Genomic DNA, 21,734 nt, shown 5'->3' on the forward strand with positions numbered 1-21,734 from the left:
ACATAATTATTTGGAATGAATCTGAGATAATTACGTATATAAATAATCACGGTAAAATCCCATTTTAGTTACTACTATAATTCATTTCTGATTATTCATATGAATTTTTAACCATTACGTCGACTTCAGCCTCTGCTTTCTGTGTCCGGATTCGTCGGTATTTTTATCCCTTATATAAGACCCGTGTAGCCTTTGTGGCGATCCTCACACCTGTGATGACGAGCAAGAAGGGATGTCCGTCTCCTTATCATAAAAGACGATTTGTGTTTGTAACCTGGGCAGGCTAGAGAAGCAGGGATTTCCCTGTCACATCGTCACTCAACCGGAACGCCAGTGTGGTGTAGCTACAGGTGAAGAGTTAATTGTTGAGAATCTGTAGTGTAAGTATAGGTGTGGGATGCGCGAGGAGACATTTTTTATTTTTTATGATTAATAACGTAATAAGAGACCATTGGAATACCATCCCTTGTGTATACTGCACATTGACAAAACTTTAAGGCATACCTTTCATCGTCAGATATGGATTCGTGGAAGAAGAGATTCCATGGCAAGGTAAGCTTCATTTTATTATATATGTAGTATTAATAACCTGTCATTGTATTCCATTTAGTATACAATACACATACTTCTACTTTCATTGTATCTATTTTTGTACTCATCACCTTCGCGTTTACGTTCCAGACTACACATCGATCTATATCGGCTTTTGATGTATTATATGTATAAGCATAAAATACTAAAAAGGATGTGAGAGTACCACGAATTCATTTAAAAGTGACTAAAATGCCAAAACATGTTAAAACAGTTACCTTCACTTTCAATGTTTCAATAATGTTTTGAAATTAAGAAAACATTATATTATAATATTGTATTAAATCACTATTTAAGATATATAACATAATAGGCAATGCGGATTGATAAGTTACTTCGCTGCCACAGACTACGTAACAATTAAGTCTGTTTATACAGCTAACATACGGTACATTCATCTGTATTGATTCTATCAGTGATATGACATGTTAGATATTTAACATCTTGGTGACGCAGTGATAGACCACATCTGGTGAATTCATATAACAATGCAGTATTGAGTAGATTGTTATTTATATTATAGCTTTTTGTCAGATAATTATTGTCCATATATTTGATAAAGTCTACTTTTGATATGTATATTATTTCTATGGGGATAAACCCGTGATAAAAACGTTTTCTTGCAATCAATATACTCATCGAACAAATAATCAAAAATCAAACGCGTTGTAATATTAAGAAGAAAACAGTATAATAACTGATATAGCAGCAAATATTGGTATAATATTGGGTATTCATTAAATATACGTAATGAAGTATGGCCTATATAATTATCAAAAACTGAGACGTCTCCTATTCCACTGTATGTAAATATTACATAAAACATATGATAATGCTTATGTTTTTACCACTAGAGGGTAGCATTTTACAGGGAATGTTGCTTAACTGCTGAAATGGTTCATCACTTTTCCTCGTGATTGTTTTCTCAGATATGACACATTTAATGTAACTGTCAGATCAACCATGGGTGAAATTCATATTCAATAGAAACCTAACATGCTGAATTGACACCTCTGTGTAGGAGACAGTTGTGTACTGACCAATAGTCCCTCAGGTAACATCAAATATAGACATCGTCCGTAGGCCACACTGACACTATTCTGTGTATTTTGTGTAAGTATCTGGATGAACAGCAGAATTCAGCCTACAGCAACACATTCTCTGGTATACAAAGGTATCAAATGAAGCATATTTCAGTACGTTTTGGTAATACTATAAGGGTTGTTCCAGTAATACTAGATTTGACCTGCCGATAGTTTGTGTCTACCCTCGACAAATCGGCAATTACCAATTAGATGTCCTCAACACGGAAATCCAATTACGGATACGTAAAGTGTCTACACTGACACTGTATGTGTCACGTTTTAGTGTGGGTTTGTTTACCACAAAACCATATACCATACCTCACTTGTGGTTATTTAGACGAGACAATTGTTTATTTTTTTTCATAAACATTAATATACACCTTTCGCCTCCACGGTACATGTCCTTCATTTGTTTTTATTTGAAACCTATTGGTTTGGCTGTCCATTCATTCGTTGCTTTACCTCACTGAGAGTTTCCATCACATGGAATTATCTGTCGATCTGTTATTGGCATATCCTTATACAACATATGTATCATCGTTTCCAGTTTCAGTGTTTCTTAGTGTCTCCATACTGGCATCATGTCGTCTCCTGTACCTCTCTCGTAGGGTTGCCATGAATTGTTTTCGTTTAATCGCCAGAACTATTGTTAACGTGTGTCTCTCTGCTTTGTTCCATCTCCGATCTGGAGTACTTAGCAATGTCCACTAGTCTTTGTATAGGGTTTATTAATGTCTCGACAGACATTTTTTTCTATTCCGTTTTCTATAACGGTTTTCGATTTTTTTTTCATCTTAATATTTTTGTGATGAAATTAAATTTCCTAACCCCGTTTTATGGTTGTGTTACTGAAAAATAAATTTATGAAGTAATTGCGTATTATAGAAATACACAAACCTATCGACATTCTGTATGACCTATTAAGCCCTAATTTACTGGCGAGAATGAAACATGACAGTTATTGTATTACCCTGTCACGGTCAGCGGTAAACGACACTGTTCGATACGCCCCAACAAACAGAATATATTAATAAACAGATAATTACAGGGATACGATCGTTAACGTCTTATATTCAGTTTTTAAAATCTAGATGTATTAAAAAGATTTACAAAAAACATTTTCCATTTACATGACAAAAGACGCTTTTAGACATCTAAAGTATATATAGGACAACAAACTTTGTAAGGCTGTGGGGACAATACTAGTCATAAAGTTATGACATTTATATGCTTTCAATTGATAAAACGGTTAACAGTGCAGTGTTAAATACTTATAAAATAATTGTTACATATTTGTCCTATCACGATCCATAGAAAACGGATATAAATGATGATTCATATTGTATATTAATGTGCGGTTTATAAGGTAGTCTATAGCTCTCTCACAAAGTCTGTTTGTGTACACTATAACGGATGTAGGTTTAGGTGATGGATGGCCTGTGTAAGGTCAATTGTCCAGACGGTCAGTTTTTGTCCAGTAAATGTCCAGTTCCTTATGTCCGCGAGATGTACTCCAAAAAATGAACTCTAATTGTAGATTGTTACTATAAATACATTTATCTCGTGTGTAACTGTGACGAAGGACCCGATCCACCTCCTTGGTTGAAGACAATTACTAGTGCATGCAGTAAGGAAGGCTTTGAGTTCTGACCAGGACGCACTATATTACACTACATGTTTTCTAAGAATACAATAAGCTTAAAATGTACATCCGTTTTTAAAACATTTAATCGTTTTTAAAGGCCCAATATCCGTATATTTCTTATTTTTTCATGATTTAGAAGAATGTTGAAAAAAAATCCTGTTGTAAATCATGCAGAGATAGGACTAAATCGAAGTCAAGATGAGCGATTATGATTCGGAATATTTTGATAAAAATCAAATAAATATTAAACATCGCTAGGTGGGTCCCACTTAGTCAAACAAGCCGAAGTTGGCCGACATTGTAACGTCGTTGCCGAGAACGTCATGTGACTACCGTAACTACGTAACGTCTGTCCGAACTCTTCCGAAAAAGGGTCATGAACTTTCCGACTTCCGTTCGGCAATAATCGTAACTTCTATGGCGACCAGTTTAAAATGAAGGCATGTTTACATGTATCAACTTTCAACAACTGCTGTACCAAAGTTATTAAAAAAACCCATTATAAATATTCTTTAAAATATCTTAATTTCAAATACATCTACTAATACTTACAATATCAGAGTCGAATTTAACTTGAATTTTTGTTTATAGTTACGTATAGTGTGGCTTTAAGGGCACTATATATACTGCTTTATAAACAAATTTCTAATTATCTATGAAAAATCAAGATTGGTCTTCATCAATAATAATACAATAACAATAAAAAAGAGAATAAATCACGCTTTAAGTGGAACGTAGTTGTTAGTGCCAAATTTCAAAACATTTATATATTAAACATACAAGGAAGACACTTGAAGAACAACACAATATCAATTGTTCCATTGATGATTGATGACGTTACTTATGTAGTCTGTAATAATAACCTGTCCATGTGTTTATTGTTGATTCTTTGAGATGTGGTAGTCAGTCTGTATTCCTGGTCAGATCTGTGATGTGGACACTGTATCAGTACATGTGATATTAAGTCTGTATTCCTGGTCAGATCTGTGATGTGGACACTGTATCAGTACATGTGATATTAAGTCTGTATTCCTGGTCAGATCTGTGATGTGGACACTGTATCAGTACATGTGATATTAAGTCTGTATTCCTGGTCAGATCTGTGATGTGGACACTGTATCAGTACATGTGATATTAAGTCTGTATTCCTGGTCAGATCTGTGATGTGGACACTGTATCAGTACAGTTCATCACGGCCAATAAACATGTCAGCCATAAGTACAAGACACTATATTACAGAGGAAAGAATTCTACAATGAGACCTTAATTGCTTATAGGATCTTTTTATATGTGAAGAGTGCGTTTTTGTCCACATAGCTCCATTTATGATAGTAATAGTACAGTACATTGTGTTCATTTCATATAAGACATTTCATGCCTCGATATATAATTCCTTTAATCCTATTTTGGACGAACCCTGTTGACGTTATCGTTGACGAACCTAACATATTAACATTTTAAGATGACGGCCATTTTAATTACATGTACCATTGTTGCCGGACGGAAGTCAGGAAGTTCATCAACCGTTCTCGTGAGCGAATGGTAATATTTATCTATTAGGAACAGACACATTAGTATATTTTTTCAATACCAAACATTACATTGTCTTTGCCTTACACAATTACCATCACTGGAAAGATTGTCAATGAGCTTCTTATTCTACTTCAAAATAACAGCCTTTGAAATAAATATTATATAAACGTATAAACAAATTATTTGATATATTTTTTGTGTGAATTGGCCATATATATACACGATTTCACATCAGGTTTTGTCCAAATGATAATTTTTTATGCTCTGTAAGCGATTGAACATTTTATAATAATGATAAAAAATAGGCATATTTATAAAGGTTTTAGGGGCAAATAAGTGTACCTAAAGTGTAATTGTGCAAGCAGTCTACTATTGACGTCAAATCAATACATGATAAACTTACTCTATAGCTCGCTTCCATATTGCTTAAACATTATTATCTATAATATATAAATTTGTATTCCGACGCTCTCCTTTATCGACTGGAGTGTGAAATTACTATGTGAGGTTTGGGTACCAAAACAACATTATATCTATAATAACCTAGACCTTTAGGATACGCGACATGGGTGGGTCACAAACAAACGAAAATAAAAAGATTTTTTGTTCCGAAGAACAAATGAACATGGCGGTGACGGTTAAAGTAAGTGAGCTACACGATGTTTAAATAGAGTTTCTACAAAGTACGGGTTATGACACCTCCAACGGAGATTGTAGATGAACACAATTATGGGTACTGTTTACCACCACAAGCGTAGATTTTGTGATTTTGGCTTGGTTTTTGAGGTACCCATTAGAACCGAGACGACATTTCGACCGGACAGGGAAATGTCTACCTAGCATATTTTTCGTAAATTGTCCGATTCATCAAGCCATAACTTCGTCAATACTTGGCCAATTTTGTTCATCAAGCACTCAATGGAAAGATAAATTATTTCTCTTTAAGGTAAGATATCCCTCAATGTTGTATAGAACCCATTTGTTAAAATAATCACGGTTTAAAAAAAATAGGTCCGTTTTTCTCGACCGCCGAGTTCATACCCTTGATACTATAATATATATATATGTATACTGTTAGTTTAAAAAAATCGTGCCAGGTCCCTGTGACCGGGGCATGCAAATTATGACAGAAAGGTTTACTAGTAATTTGATACGTATGTCATTTTAAAGTATTGGAGACCTTTTGATATGCACGTGTATATATCATAACGTTTCAAGTGGCTGCCCGTATTATTTTTTTGTGAAAAATGAATTATATATGTTATAAAATTCGGTTAGCTTTTTTATTGTCATTATTGTTATATACACTGGATGTGATATTTAAACGAAAACACATATTTTACCTAAGAAGCCAATTATATATATAATGTAAGTATCGGTTAGCTTGGAGTAACGTATATTAACCGGATTCTGGTAATGATTTATATCTACATGAATATCGTGATTCCTATGTCTTGATTAGAGGAAGAAAATATGTAGGATGCCCTTTTCTTTACCATTTCGCTTCGTGTATGGGGGAAATATGATTAGAGTAACACATCAAATCATTTGAATACGGATCTTGCTCATTCAATTTCATGCAATTGTATTCTAGATACTTTTTATAAACGGCTAATTTTCTGTATGATTGGAAAGACTTCAATGTGATAAGCATATTCTGGTTTCTGATTATATGAATAGAATATTGAATATAAATGATTTTGATTTTTCCCTATATTCTTTCATTATGAAATTCTTCCCCTTTTCTTTCCTATTTTCATGTTGATTATTTAAATACAGGTAATATATACTCTGTATAACTGATTGAAACAATTTCAATACAACTATTTGTAATGACAGGAGTCTTGATACGGATATTCTACATCTACATACATATGTGATGTGTCACCTGTTGAATGATTGTTCTGATGTAGTCACAGGTGTACAGACACCATATGTAAGAGTTACGTATGGTGTAGCAAATGTCCGTGGGACCTTCAACAAGTGCACTGTGTCAATGCAAGGTAACTAGTGCTCCGCCAACCCCTGGTAAAGACACAGTTTGATCTTAGGGACACGAGTGAGGTGACACACCGGAAATAAACATAAAGAACAAATTGCTGGAAGCCCAGATTATCTCTAGGTGCAACATATTGTTCTTGCATAATCACACCTGGATGGACTAATTTGAAACACACAGAGATATTTGCAGAGTTAAGTCATTTCTCACAGGCGGCATACTTGAGTTAATGCTGAATCATATAATCTTGTGATGTTTCGTCTTATAAACATGTACAAACACTAACAACAAAAGTTTGCGAAACCGCAATATCTTTCACATCTTTATCATAAAGCAAAAATTAATTAAATTAAAATGTAAAGTGAATTACCAGTTTAATGTTTTTATTTTGCAAAGAGCGACTTTTTGTATGATGTCAGTATTATTCCGCAAAGCAAGTTTTAATTATTACATTACTAAATTCAAATATAAGGCACTGACCATAGGTCGTCCTTAATGTTACATGTAATATAGTGTGTTTAAACATAACGAATATCAACAGGAACATACCGCAGTCGCCCAATATACGCATCACATATACAGGGGCCATCTGTGAGTGACTTAGGACGTAAACAAACAAAACAAATATCATGAAATCATAGGAAATAAGCAGACATAACCATGGGATTGTCAATGCCCTCTATCACTCTTTAAGACAGCAATTTCAGCAATGTCATAATTTCATTTAATATCTCGTTTGTTTGTAAACAACGAATTCAAGGGACAAATGCTTAATCTTGAATAATTCATTTTTGCTTGTTACGAGCATTTTCATTGGCTTAAAATTTACTTTATCAGCCCATAAAGGAAAAAATGGCGTCGCCGTTTGTAACGTCGCTTCTGATTGGCTGAGATGACGGCGTAATAATTTCATAGACAAAAGAGTCCCAAAATGAATTTTAAATGTTGAAGAGATTATCTTTAGTAAATTGAATTATAAGGATTAATTTGAATAGATTTTTTATGTTATGGAGAAATAACACAAAAATCTGAGTGTACTCTCATCATAAACCGCTTCGCGGTTTATTTATAGTACACTCAGATTTTTGTGTTATATCTCCATAACATAAAAAATCTATTCAAGTTAATCCTTAAATATTCTTCAAATGGTTGATATTATGTCCTTCGAGGATCCTTCTTCAGTATAGAACAGATACTATAGGAGGTATATGAGTCATGGAGGCGTCATGGGACCTCAACATGGATACTTATATTCATAAAGGAATATGTCGGTATTTACATTTGTGATATAGTTTCTATTTTCCTCAAAAGCGTTTTGACAGTTTGACATGTGTTCTTTTTGAAAGTCAGCAAAAGTGTCAAATGATTATGAAAGAAGCTCAAAGTAGTTAATGGTTTTATGACAAACAGCAAGTGTTTTATATTCGACCTGGTCAGTCTGAATATCTCATTGGGTCATTTACATATAAAACAGTCACGCTTACATCTGAAGCGTGAAAAAAAGAGCTGGGAGCACTGATAAATAAAGTTATTAGGACAAATGTCCATCAGAGAAATTAGTACAGACCAAATTTAGCCACACCGACTGGTCACCTGTGACAGTTATGTCCACTAAATATAACACCATTGACTGCACGTGACACACTATTGACCACATCTTTAAAGAAAAGATGAGTTATATGAGAACGTCTGGTCACATTTTCAGGTCATGTGGTGATTATGTGAACGAACTGTCCCAGGGGAATGTCGGCGCGTTCGACCGAGACGTTCTGACACTTATTACAAATAACTTTTCATTTACCATTAATTAAGGACGTGAAAATGATTCTCTTCAATAAGGATAGAGCATCTCTGATTAAATGCACTTTATCTTTTAGGAATTGTATGGCAAAGTTACAATTTTAAAGTATAGATCAGATGTTATTTGTACGATCGCCAGAGGTACTTTGTACTTTGTCTTTATGTAATTATAATTTCCAAATGCTCTGGGCAACTCTGGAATAAAATTTAATTATCTAATAAAATTGAACTTAATATCAAAATTGAACTTAATATTAACATATAATTGTTTAAGTTATACTTAAAAGTAGTTAGCTAAACTTAGCTTACATAACATTACTACAAACAAGCCTATTGTATGAATCGTACCATTTTGGAATACTATAATATTATTGGCAATATCAAAATTGGGAAAAATTATATTGGTTTACAGTAATATATTTTTCAATAATTCTTAAATATTTTACACGTGGAATCAAAGGTAATTACGAATGTGAAATCCTTTGTAAATAAAAGACTTTCTTATAAAAGGCAAGTCTATAAAATCTTTTCCTTGTACTATACAAAGTACTTTTTTTTATTTATATTCCATTATACACAAATTGATCAATTTTCAATCTAGAGCGATTTCTGTTTGCAATAATAAGTTGGCTCGTCGCTTTCCTTACTTTCCTTAACGCCGGCAAATGCGGAAATATTTTTTATCAACAAAAATGTGCTTGAAATATGAAGATAACACAAAATTCGTATTTTTTATTACCTTTTTTGTGTTCTATTGTACACTCCCCATACACATATGTTATCGTAACAGTAGTGTCCCTGTTTCAGCAAGTCACCCCGTAGGCGGTATTGTCTGTCACGACTATTAATTACAGGTGAGGTCGGCGCTTTGATGTTGTACACTAATGAGATAGTCAGTGTTAGTTGGTCCTAACTAACCTGTAATAAGCAGGACTATGTTTCTATTAATGGGGGCAGCCATTAAATCATTATCAGTGAACATACTGATTTTATTAGTGTCCCGTTCGGCAATTAAGAACGTTGAGATTACATTTAGTAAAGCATTAGACGACCGATCTGTAGGATTGAATAACTGTCACAAGGAAATCGAGAAGACCTGTCATGATGCCTTTTGCTGTGTTTGTTTCGTTTATCCCATAGCATATAATTGATTAACACAGTATTAAAAAGAATAATGCATAGTTTTATTGGAAACGAAAGTATTTTTATTAACAATATTTAATAAAATTGCGGCACTTTCGCGTATCTAATTGTTGCTTTCAAGAAATCTTGATGTAACCACGTTAACCTATAACATCGCCGAAAAATCACATTGAATGATACCCTTTTATTGACTTGGATATAACTTTCTGGCATTTTAAAAAGTTTTTGTGTGATTATACACATGGGGAGATCGTGTCCTTTCACATACTACCACATTACATGATTTACAAACATGTAATAGTGTCAATAAGATTATTAAGTATTGTTGATTGTTGATACATATTGTATATGTTCGGTGTCTTTGCTGCAGTGATATAGCGTTATTAATAAGATAGGAGTCCAACTATCACAAGGAGACACACCACTAATATACCACAGACGCTCAGACATCCACAGACCAACATATTACATACAGGGTAGACAGTTCTTGATGAAATTGGCTGCGATATAGCGTTATACCTATTTAACCGAATTACCAACCAATAATATCATTCTAGACATTTCCTCCTTATACCAAAATGTTTGCTTAATATTTTATGTCAGTTAGATGTTACCTGATTTAATTGTCTCTAGTGATCAAATGGTCAATTACTTGTGTTACTTTGGTCTTACCTTTTATAACGGTACACTGGTTTTACTGTTTAAAAAGTATTAAGTAATAGTATTGATCGAAACCTCATTGTCACAGTAACACATACCAATAACTTATGACCTTGTGTCACTTACATCACACCCATATGCTGTTGATGTCATATCAGATAGTAGAACTAATATGTGGTAAGACGCAGAATTACTCAAGATGGTTACGTTTAAAGAATATTTCCGTTTAAATTCAAAACATCGCAAGTTTAAGTGATTTTAATATTCCTTGCTACGAATTTGAAATGCACTTTTAACATGTCATGAAGTTATCAAGCTTGTTCTATAATCTACGTTATGGTTGATAGGTTCTGTGACTACCTGTCTCTATCTACGGATACACCTCCGTGGGAAACAGGATAAAGTGTTATATCAACATACCCATGGATAGTTAAAGGGAAACTAAGTTGATGAAGATAAATTACGTTCCACAATTTTACTGACATAAGTCATCGTTCGATGACAAATGAAAACGAATTTGCATTTTGACAAATATTTTTCCTTGAAAATGAATGAGCACTTTTGATTTAATAAAGGGATCGACCTATAGGTCTTGTAGTTGATCAATAGCTAGTAATTCATGCATTTAATTAATTATGGTATTGGTAGTGGTGTCAATTAATTGATGATGAATGACTTTGCAAGTCACGTGCCACACGCCCTTTGTAATTGCGTAACATTAATTAATATAGAAATTAACATCATAACTCCTTCTAGTCCAACAATACATTCCTGGTATAGTTTTTTCAAATTGGTTTCGTGATTACCTGACAAGTTTAATGATAAAATACATCAGAATGCTTTTTGTTTAGAGTGTTATAATTATATTGTATAAAGGTAACGTAAGACCGCAGGTATCGTCATGGTGCATGAACACATTTTATATGCTGGATTAAAAAGCCAGGAAGCAGGAATTATTAATCAAACTTAATTATGCGTGATGTTAACAGATTAAAATCTGCATGACTTTATTTTATAATATGAATTAGACAATATTTAATGCTCATAAAGCTAATGCGATATATCGGGATTATGCACCTGGTTACCATTGGCGTCCGATACCTTCTTTCAGGAATATACCGCAGTCATCCAAAATATGCACCCAGCACAACATACACGCAACACATCGCATACATGGGAGGCCATCCTTATATGACCATAGCTGTTAATAGGACGTTAATTAATCAAACAAACAAACAAACAAACAAACAAACCTTCTTTCATTTGTCTAAGGGATGTAACTCCTACTCTGAAGAATGAACATATTTACACAATGACTGTAGTTCTGATTTTTAGTAAGTAGTTTCGTATCCAGAGATTTAAAAAATACTGTTCGAGATTTGGAAAAATGCATATAATTATTTACAGGTATATTTTCATTATAGAAGGTTAATCTTATGATATAATGAATATCCGATGTACAGTATACAACTATTTGAAAGATGTACATGCATTTGACAGTGACAATATTTCTTTATTACATGAATCATAAAAGTAGCGTTTCATCAGAGATTCATTAAGTGACAGGTTTTCTGTCTCATTTCACTTGTATCGTGTTGTAGAAACATGTTCTGTAGGTTATAAACTGTTCGTGTCTTATATAAACATGTGTGACATGTGCTGTACAAGTGAATTCATGTAGTTTTATAATCAGTCTTTGCTTTTATAAATAAGATAAAACATGAAATTAGATTACAAGGAAAGAAGAAATGTTTTAATGATGTGTAAGGAAAATCCCGATAGTTCTTAAAAAAGTCGTACTTAAACCTTTAAATTTTTTATTTCGTATAGTTTCCTTTATTTCTTCCTGTTATACATTGTATCATGTGAGATAAGAGATTCATATTAGATAATATTTTTATAACATTTTAGCAATATCCACACCTTATAAAAATGATAGGACCTTTCATTAACACAGGTGTCGTCTATAATGTTTGCCACACCTGATTGTGTAGTATTCCAGCCTCGAGAACTCACCTATACAGCATATTTTGTCTATACTATCTGGATGTAAATGTCCATCATGTCAGATTACCGCTCTGGCATCTATACTTGCAATCCAAAACTAATGTTTTCAAGCTGGAATTCCCCACATTGTTTTTCTGAATCATCTAGCTATTCAGGGAAAATCTATCACATTATGTTAGTCACGAAATTCCGTTATTAATCTAAACTCTGATTTATTCATATCACATTTATGTGATAGTCCTGTCTGCCTGTGCGGTTTCCTATAATAATTAAGGATTGTTTTCTATATAGGTCTGTCTACAATAAGCCAGTATTTCGCCTACGTAATTATATTGCTGCATCAACATTCCTCGAAACTACCTTTATGAATATAATATGTAATATTTAATTAGTTTTTTACAATATTGAAATTGATACAAAAACGCATTTTCTCTCACACTTACAAGTGTAATACTGGTTTATCCGATGCAATTTATTCATTTTGCATGAACTTTCTCGGTAAAATTTAAAATTCATTTTCAGAAATTAGTCTGGTTTTACTATAATTAACACAAGCAACATGATTTGTGTTGCAAATATCACGCATTTCTCATGTATGGAGACTGAACTTGCAATTACAAAGTTTCGAATTTATTCGAAATGGTAGGATATTATAATTGTAATATAGTAATAAAAACGTCGAGATATTACAAAAAATCACTCTTTCATGAGTGGATATGAAGGATAGGGATATTCTACCCGAGGGTCACAAAATGAAAAACACAAGGCTTGACAACATTTTGTAATCCCATGGGATCTGAAAGAGTCTTATTAGATATATAGTAGACGCTTTATATAACATTTCATTGCTTTTGCCCAAGTTTAATTTACAATAAAATATTCTGAAATGGAATAACCATGTGTAACTCAAATAAAGATTCTATTGCAAAATTAGAATTGTGGTTATTTCACGACATCCACCAATAAGTATTGACATTTAGTTCACCGAATTTGATCGCCTTCTATTTCTAAGAAGTGCTAACATTGGCAGAATTTGTCTCGTTTATTTCTAAGAGTTTAGCATCCCGAATTTTGTCGCCTTCCATTTCTAAAAGTTTAGCATCCCGAATTTTAAAAGATTAGTATTTTGGATTTGGTCCCTTACCATTTCTATGTGTTTAGTATTTCGGATTCGCCCATTTCCATTTTATTCCATTTTTAGTATACCAAAAATGGCCCCCATGCGTCATCCATTCTTTGCCTGTAATATATCATTAAATGTACTTTGTTTTATAGATCAAAATATTACTTCACAAGACCTAAGTATATACAATTAAAAGAGTGATTGACAGACAGGCCATATAGTTAATAAATATTTATTGTTATTTTATCAGAGAGAAATGGGACGTTAGTACACAGCCAAACCTCTGTTAACATATTCATTATAGTTGTCTTGCTATATATAAGATTTATATTAGAACTCTATATAGCTATGTGCCTTCTAATAATCCTTCGGACAACATAACTATATCTGAGGATTTTTTTCTACCGCCTTATACTAACCCAAATTGCATGATAATGTTTATTTACCTGTTATATTTTCTTGCTCCCGAATCTCCGAAAAACGGAAATCTCTCGGAAAATCAATAATGACCGAAATAAAACGCTCTCACACGGATGAACAAATAGTGCAAAGTGTCTGTATATGTTTCCTGTTAGTCATAACAGAACGGTATATAGCGTTGATTTATATACTTTTGATGTCACCTATACACTACTAGCACACAAAATGGTATCGATACGACTGACCATCATTCAACTACAAACCACTATCATAGAGCTTACACTTATTGTAATCTGAAACAAAAATAGAAATAAAAATTTTGTTACATTTAGAACTAAGTAATGTAATCGTTGTTACATTTAGAACTAAGTAATGTAATCGTTGTAATCAGATAAAAGTGCAATACATTACCATCATAGTGTAGACTCTGAATGCTCGATGAAAAGAACGGTTATTTATACACGAAATCATTTTCCAAACTAATATCAAGTCTGAAATTCGACTTCTGTAGATTTAGTTTTATACATGTTTGTTTTTCCATATTCCCAACATTTGCTTCAATATCTATATCTGTCAGGACTCATTTGACCGAGATTTCGATGGCAGAAAACAGATTTGGATTTTATATTGGTGGATTTAGTGGAAATCTTATGTTAGAATTTAGGATTATTTTGACTCTAATGAAAGTTTGGAAAAACACTACATGTTCATTTACATCGTGATATGTGCTTTCCATTCTTCATTTACAAAATACGGTTTTACGTCCACATATGGTAGACTGAAGGTTACGGTGGACTTGATGTCTCGTACTGGAATAAGATGCCCTTGCTTACAATGCCATTTCGTGTTTATGGATCACCGTCCGAACCGGAAATACTCATCATTCCACTTATCAGTCATTACACAAATTCTGTATTGTATGACGGATCAGCACTAATTTATTATAATTCATCGACTTTTTTATGTAAAACAACCTCATGACGACGTCTCTCGCCATTTTCTGCACCATCGCTAGGCTATGATCAATGAGGTTGGACCTCGCCCCAATTTTCTGCCAGCACACCTTGGAAATAGACATAAGTAACTCACTTAATAGCTATATTGTTTTTGAAGGACTTTGTGTCGTAGCTAGGTTGACATTGACATATTATTGTTTGTATTTTACATGCCTTTAAATCGCATGATAAAGATAGTACTTTGTGGGCGTGACGACCGCATGAATATTCATGACACGCTGGTTTAATGATGCTGATCTTTACACAATATTTTACTTGTTCAGAATAATCGAGTGAGAAGTTTTAAACAATAGAATCATCACTGTTGTCCTAATATGGCGTCCGACACACATTTATAGTGAGATAACTTCTTGTTTAATACCAATGTAGGAATATGTTCCATAATTCGTTATGTTAATGTTATACAAAAGCACAGTTGCTGACTTGATTATTTAAAATGACTTAACACAACACATACGGTCAATTGGAACTGATAACATTATATACATTTGTTCATCAATTATAATATGAATTATTAGTGTCTCTCATTGTAAATACAGTAATATAATAAGATGTAAGACGATTTGGTGACAAATTTTTCTTGGAACATTGAACACAAACTCTTCCGATAAGTAATTTGGAAAATATTGTCCTATCGTACACATTAAGTTTAGCCTTGGCGGTAAATATATGATTTTATACCATTTATTTATTGATAGATTGTTTTCATCGTTAACGGTGAAACGGCTTCATATAAGAGAATGAGAGAGAGAGAGAGAGAGAGAGAGAGAGAGAGAGAGAGAGAGAGAGAGAGAGAGAGAGAGAGAGAGAGAGAGAGAGAGAGAGAAAGAGAGAGAGAGAATAAAACTAAGAAATTTATCATTTATTTATCATCTCAGCCGGTATTGTGGCAAAAAGATAATAGAAATATAAGAAATATAATTTGGACAGCAACTTATAAAAATAAATACTGAAATTACGTTCAACTGCTCAGAAAGTGCACGCGGTTTCTGTCTCTACATATAGTGGTTGCAATCACATGAAGCAACAGAAAAAATGCCTTAAACTATTCAGTAGTATACCATGCTGTGTGAGTATTTATCTGAGAGACTTCCGGCCAGATGAAGACAATTTCATCACATAGTTATTCTTCCTGTAGTAATGTTATTTAATAAAGTAGTGATTGATGTGTTTCAGGTAATACAAGGTACCTATCGCGATAACTATATAACCGATAATTAGAGTCACACCTATAGTAATACAGGTAAATATGTAAACAAAACTAAAGAGTTATAAGACCATTTAAAACAACTTGCAGCTCGTAGTGCTGGGTCGATTTTCTAGCCTGTTGTCGTAGTCCAGCCTCATTATAGCACAATTATATAGCTGTTCAGCATGTTGGTCCTCAAATTCGTACACCACAACACATGTAAATCACATTGTATCGTCAGAATTTATTACGCATCTGCAAAATCCACTTTGATGTTTGTATAAGCCATAAAAGACTTTCCAGATTTACGAGGCCATTTTGGTATAATATGTTCCTCAAGTTACATGCACTGATAAAATCGGACGCTGCCGTGGACAAAACCCGGCATTTGTCGGAGTATAATTTCAAAGAACGCAAGCATGATTGAACAAGATAAAGTTTCTTTCATATGAACAAAAAGTTGCAAGATAAATCTATATACTTTTATTTACAGTTTTTATGCTGCATATGTCTGTACATGCATATTAATGACTCATTTCACTTCATATATCTGTTCGTCTTGTACAATAAACTACAATAACCTACTGCTTTAGTACCTGCTTGGAAAATTGAGCTAGATTTAACATTAATTGAACAGAGAACACATTATTCTCCTGAACATCAGTTTCCTTGTCCCATTCACCACTTACTTTGGTCTATGTACCAATCTATATTTCCTCTCATTACACCGATTTTGGATTAAGAAATGTTGATATATCGCTATGATTTTATGTGAACAATATCATCATACAAATACATTAATAATTATCGTTTATTTCAATGAAATTGAAAAAAAAAGATATTTGAAATTTCACTGAGTATTGCCAATAAAGGTATGATAAAAAAGTGGAACTGTTGGTTTGTTTATCATTCAAGTTTTCTATCAAAATTGGATTAGCTGTCCCCATTACCAGCAATGGAGATTCGGTCAATCAGTTGGCGTATTAGCAAGGTCATTGAGGAATTCTGACTATGCATTATACACCTAACATTATGCAGCGGAAATTAACGAAAGGTGTGACACACATAGCGTTAGATATAGGAAAATACATTAAGGTCATCTCCTTAGGAAATGATCAACATTATCAATAAATGTGTGATGATAATGATATTATCATTACCATGTCGTTCTCCTGTCCCCCCGGGCTGCACGTGAGCGACACCTATCTATATGTTGGGTGTCAGGAGGTAAGATATTCGATCTGATCGATGTGTCATTTCCTTGGAACATAATTGACAGGTGTTTACACATATACTGATCAATACACAATACCTATATTTAGCTTGTTTGTGGTGGTGAAAGGTATATTAAAGGAAGAAGAGCATACCAACATTCGGAAATCGTGAACATAATAACAGTCCAAGAAAGGAGAAAAAACACAGCAGAAAAACGGCCGATGAAAATCAAATGAAAGTTTAAAATAGCGTATATATCAAAATGGTGTATCATGCGTTTCCTGATAAGTGTTGTTATAGGTGTTTTAGTGAAGGTCTTAAAAGTCCTAATGTAGGGTGATATATTAATAATAATGATAAAACATAATTATTGGTTTTAGTTACTAGGTTTTACGTCCTATTAACAGTTAGGGTCATTTAAGTGTAATTCATCAGACCTGAATGATATAAGCCACACACACGTAGATGGTTTTGAAGTTATCAGATGATGGACAGTCCGGGAGGTTTGTCTCAGATGTCGTTGCGTCTGATTTGTCAAAGGTATAAACGTACCTCAGGAACGTTTTGATATATTGCTTATGGTATCATTTAAAACATGGAAACAAACAAAAGCATAAAAAGAAAAAAGATAAATAAACAGCGTGTTAGTTCATCAACACATGTTGAAAGAGCAAACAATATGATATGATAACAAATTGTAATAAAAAAAACCCTCAAAAACCAATTTAATTCGAGCAGCTGAAATTGAAAACATCATACACTTGTATATCTAGTTTGACAAGACATCGTTGAACTTCACAAACGCGTATAGCACGGTGACGCAAAAATGAATGTGACGAGATCAGGCAATCAGTACATCTATTAGAAATCAAGGTTTAACTACTGTATAGCATGGGATGTTTTGATTATATTCCTTCGTGGAAATTTGAAAGATGACATGATCGTGTTTCGCAATGTGTTAAACAAATGTCATTGTTATTATATTCCTCCTCTCACAGCGTCTAGCCATTCAAGGCGGCAGCAACGTGCGTCTTAAGTATAACAATATAACATTATAAAAAACTTACCAGTTTGGAATATAGTTCATTTCGTTAAGTTGTTTAGAAGACAAAAGACTGTTCAAGCACACAATCAATATGTATTAGGTATCATTATTTAAATCAAGGTACACATATGTTTAGTATAGGTGCCCAGGAGAGGTTTTATGTGATATTATAAGTGTAATCAGAAAAGCAATCAGTATGAACTGGATACCAAGGACATCTATTTATGTCATTTTAACTGCAATGTAACACCAGGTATTTGTGAAACGTTTTGTATTCATCATATCATAATTAATTATGAAAAATAGCATTGCATCGTTATCACGAGGACCACACTAGGATATTAAACACTCACTGGGGTATGTTACTTCAGTTTACCGGTATTATACAATGGCGATATGAATTTGAAGTAGCTCTATTGCATGACGAGCAACGTCTACAGAATATATTACTACAAAAACAATATAAAATTTAAACAAATGCTGAAATAAATTATTTCATAATGTTTTATAATATGTTTTGGCTTTTTGAAAAATAACCTTTTGCATGACGGACAAACTCTACAGAATATGTTATAAAACAATAAAAATTTTTAATGAAATTTGAAATAAATTATTTTACAATTACTGAGGTGTACTGTTCCATATGCGATAAATCAACTTAGTTTATGTTCTTTCCTAATATAGTCTTCAAAGGAGATTATGTCAGCATTAAGTCTGATTACATGTTAATTTACCTGACATTAATGAAATATAAATTGAGTAATTGAACATTAAATTTGACAAGTTTTTGCTGATGGATTAAAGTTGTAGATCTGTTTAATACAAGTGTAACATAATTGTCTTTATCTGCCATACACCGTCTCTCTGTATGATGTAACTCACCATGATGTTTTACATAAACTGTAGAAAGACACCTGACTTATCGCCATATACTTACAGGGAACAACATGTTAAACAGTAACTACGTAATTGATTACATAGGTGACATCTTGTACAGAAAGTGAAGTGAATTGATATATAATGGATTCAGTTCTCTTTTTTTCTCTCTTGGAAATGACATTTTACACAGACAATTTCAAGAATGAATAATAATTTATCTATGCCAGGCCTTTTTTCGGTGATTTGTGTAATTCGTGAGTTTTGAAGTATTCTCTCGAGGGCGTGTTTTTAACGGTAGAGTGATGAATGGTGATGGTCCATCATTAGTATTCCGGTGTGTCGCTGTTAGAGCTCGTCTTACAGCTCCTAATAGATAGACCTATGTGGTGGTGTATAAAGGTGATGATAGGCCTGCCAATATCATACAGGACTACCACACCGACCCAAGGACATCACTTAATGGTCTGACTGACCACTAGATCAGATCTGGTGCCACAGGACAGAGGTCAATTCGGGCGTGACGCCTTCCGTGGTGTTATACCTACCTGGCCAGGAGAAAATGCACATTGCACTGAACGTTTTGTGTACTGATGGATCTATGACAATAAGGACTACATTTCTGTGTTTCGGAATAGTACCGACTTTCTATCATATGGATGATATGTAATTATACGTTATATATATCTTACTAATTGGGATTTACTTTAAACCCGGAGGATGGCGTATTACTGGTACGACAGGTATCGCCCTCGGTTTTACATGGAGGTGAGTAGAATGGCAGTATCAGGTGTAACCCCAGGGGTGGTGACTTAATTACAGGTATCAGGTGTAACCCCGGGGGTGGTGACTTAATTACAGGTATTAGGTGTAACCCTGGGAATGGTGACTTATTTACAGGTATCGGGTTTAACCCCGGGGTTGGTGACTTCATTACAGATATCTGGTGTAACCCAGGGGATGGTGACTTATTTACAGGTATCAGGTGGAACCCAGGGGGTGGTGACTTAATTACAGATATCAGGTGTAACCCAGGGGGTGGTGACTTATTTACAGGTATCAGGTGGAACCCAGGGGGTGGTGACTTAATTACAGATATCAGGTGTAACCCAGGGGATGGTGACTTAATTACAGATATCAGGTGTAGCCCCGGGGTGGTGACTTAATTCCAGGTCTCTATCTTCAGTTACAGCCTCCAGAAACTAAAATGATACCATCTTCAGGAGTGTCAAATGATGGACCTCATTACCAGTTCAATACCATTTAGTTTTGTCTTCGATTGTTTTATAAAAGGAAATGACAGCTCTAATAATTTCGTCGTGTACACGCTTTTAATACAATGTTGATTTGCATTTCTGTTATTTTATTATTTTATTTGCTATGACACGTCATATTAAATATAATATGAATAAGAAAAATAGTAATGAACGATTAAAGGTACTATTTTAACGACGCTAGATAATCTAGACTTTCCCGTATAAAATATAAAAATACCTATCCCCCGAATTTTTATATTTAGGCTTCAGTAGCAATGTTTGATCATTATTTTCCTTGAGTAATATACTACATCTCGTGTTATTGTACGGTAGTGTTGTTATAGCCGGGTATAGGATACGGTTGAACACTCCTTTTTTGTAGGCTGTTAAACGTTCATATAGATTTTATCACACTCATTTCCATATCTATACCTATCATGTATATCAGCATATCACACGATGATAATCACATACAGACAACTGACTCCATCGGTCATATACATACTGTCTTCAAACCTTGTCAGAACAAAACGCAAAAGCATTGACCGATTTTTTGTCAATTTGATATTGAATAGTCGTTTCTTTCCGAAAAAATATTGGATGAAGCCAAAGGCCGATTTCCAAAATATTGGGAACAAAAATTTTCACACAATTCTAAAGTTTCTTCCGTCCGATAGATGACTGTAAATCAGCTGTTTATTGCCTAAGAAACAGTATCTTTCATGATACAGTCAAATGATTTCTTGTGTTATCGCTAAACCACTGCATGGTTACTGATACACAATGCTGTGTGAGGACTAGTGTTGCATTAAAAATGTTAGATACCTCTGATATTCAGGTGCTCCTGGTTCTAATATATACCAAACTTGTGTGAATGGAGCAAATAAGAAACAGTGTTTGTCAAGATACAAAAAAGAACGAATAAAATATATATTAAGGACGGTCACAAATGTTAAAAAAACCCAATGAAAACGTTCTAAGAGTATTGTGTTTTTTCTTAATTAATCGAAATAAGACCTTATTAAAATATTTAAGACTTTGAATTCTCATCAAATTGACTATTGGTGACTCACTATTTTACTTGCATTGGATATGCTCATATATGGAGGCAACATTGATAGTCAACATTGT

The 21,734-nt window shown here is 33.6% G+C and overlaps 1 protein-coding gene across 2 annotated transcripts in view; it reads left to right on the forward strand.

Annotated features, from left to right (window-relative positions):
• Positions 1 to 236: 236 nt before the first annotated feature.
• Positions 237 to 21,734, forward strand: part of LOC138307535 (streptococcal hemagglutinin-like) — a 31,345-nt gene continuing 9,847 nt past the window's right edge. Inside the window, exon 1 of one of the 2 annotated variants that reach the window (XM_069248336.1) lies at positions 237 to 552. In XM_069248336.1, the coding sequence (XP_069104437.1) occupies positions 520 to 552 (33 nt within the window). In that variant the 5' untranslated portion in view covers positions 237 to 519. Of the gene's footprint in view, positions 553 to 19,811; positions 20,116 to 21,734 lie in introns of those variants that run through there. The other variant, XM_069248335.1, reaches the window with a different exon arrangement.

This window comes from Argopecten irradians, chromosome 14 (assembly GCF_041381155.1).
Source record: "Argopecten irradians isolate NY chromosome 14, Ai_NY, whole genome shotgun sequence".
NCBI classification, from domain to species: Eukaryota; Metazoa; Mollusca; class Bivalvia; order Pectinida; family Pectinidae; genus Argopecten; species Argopecten irradians.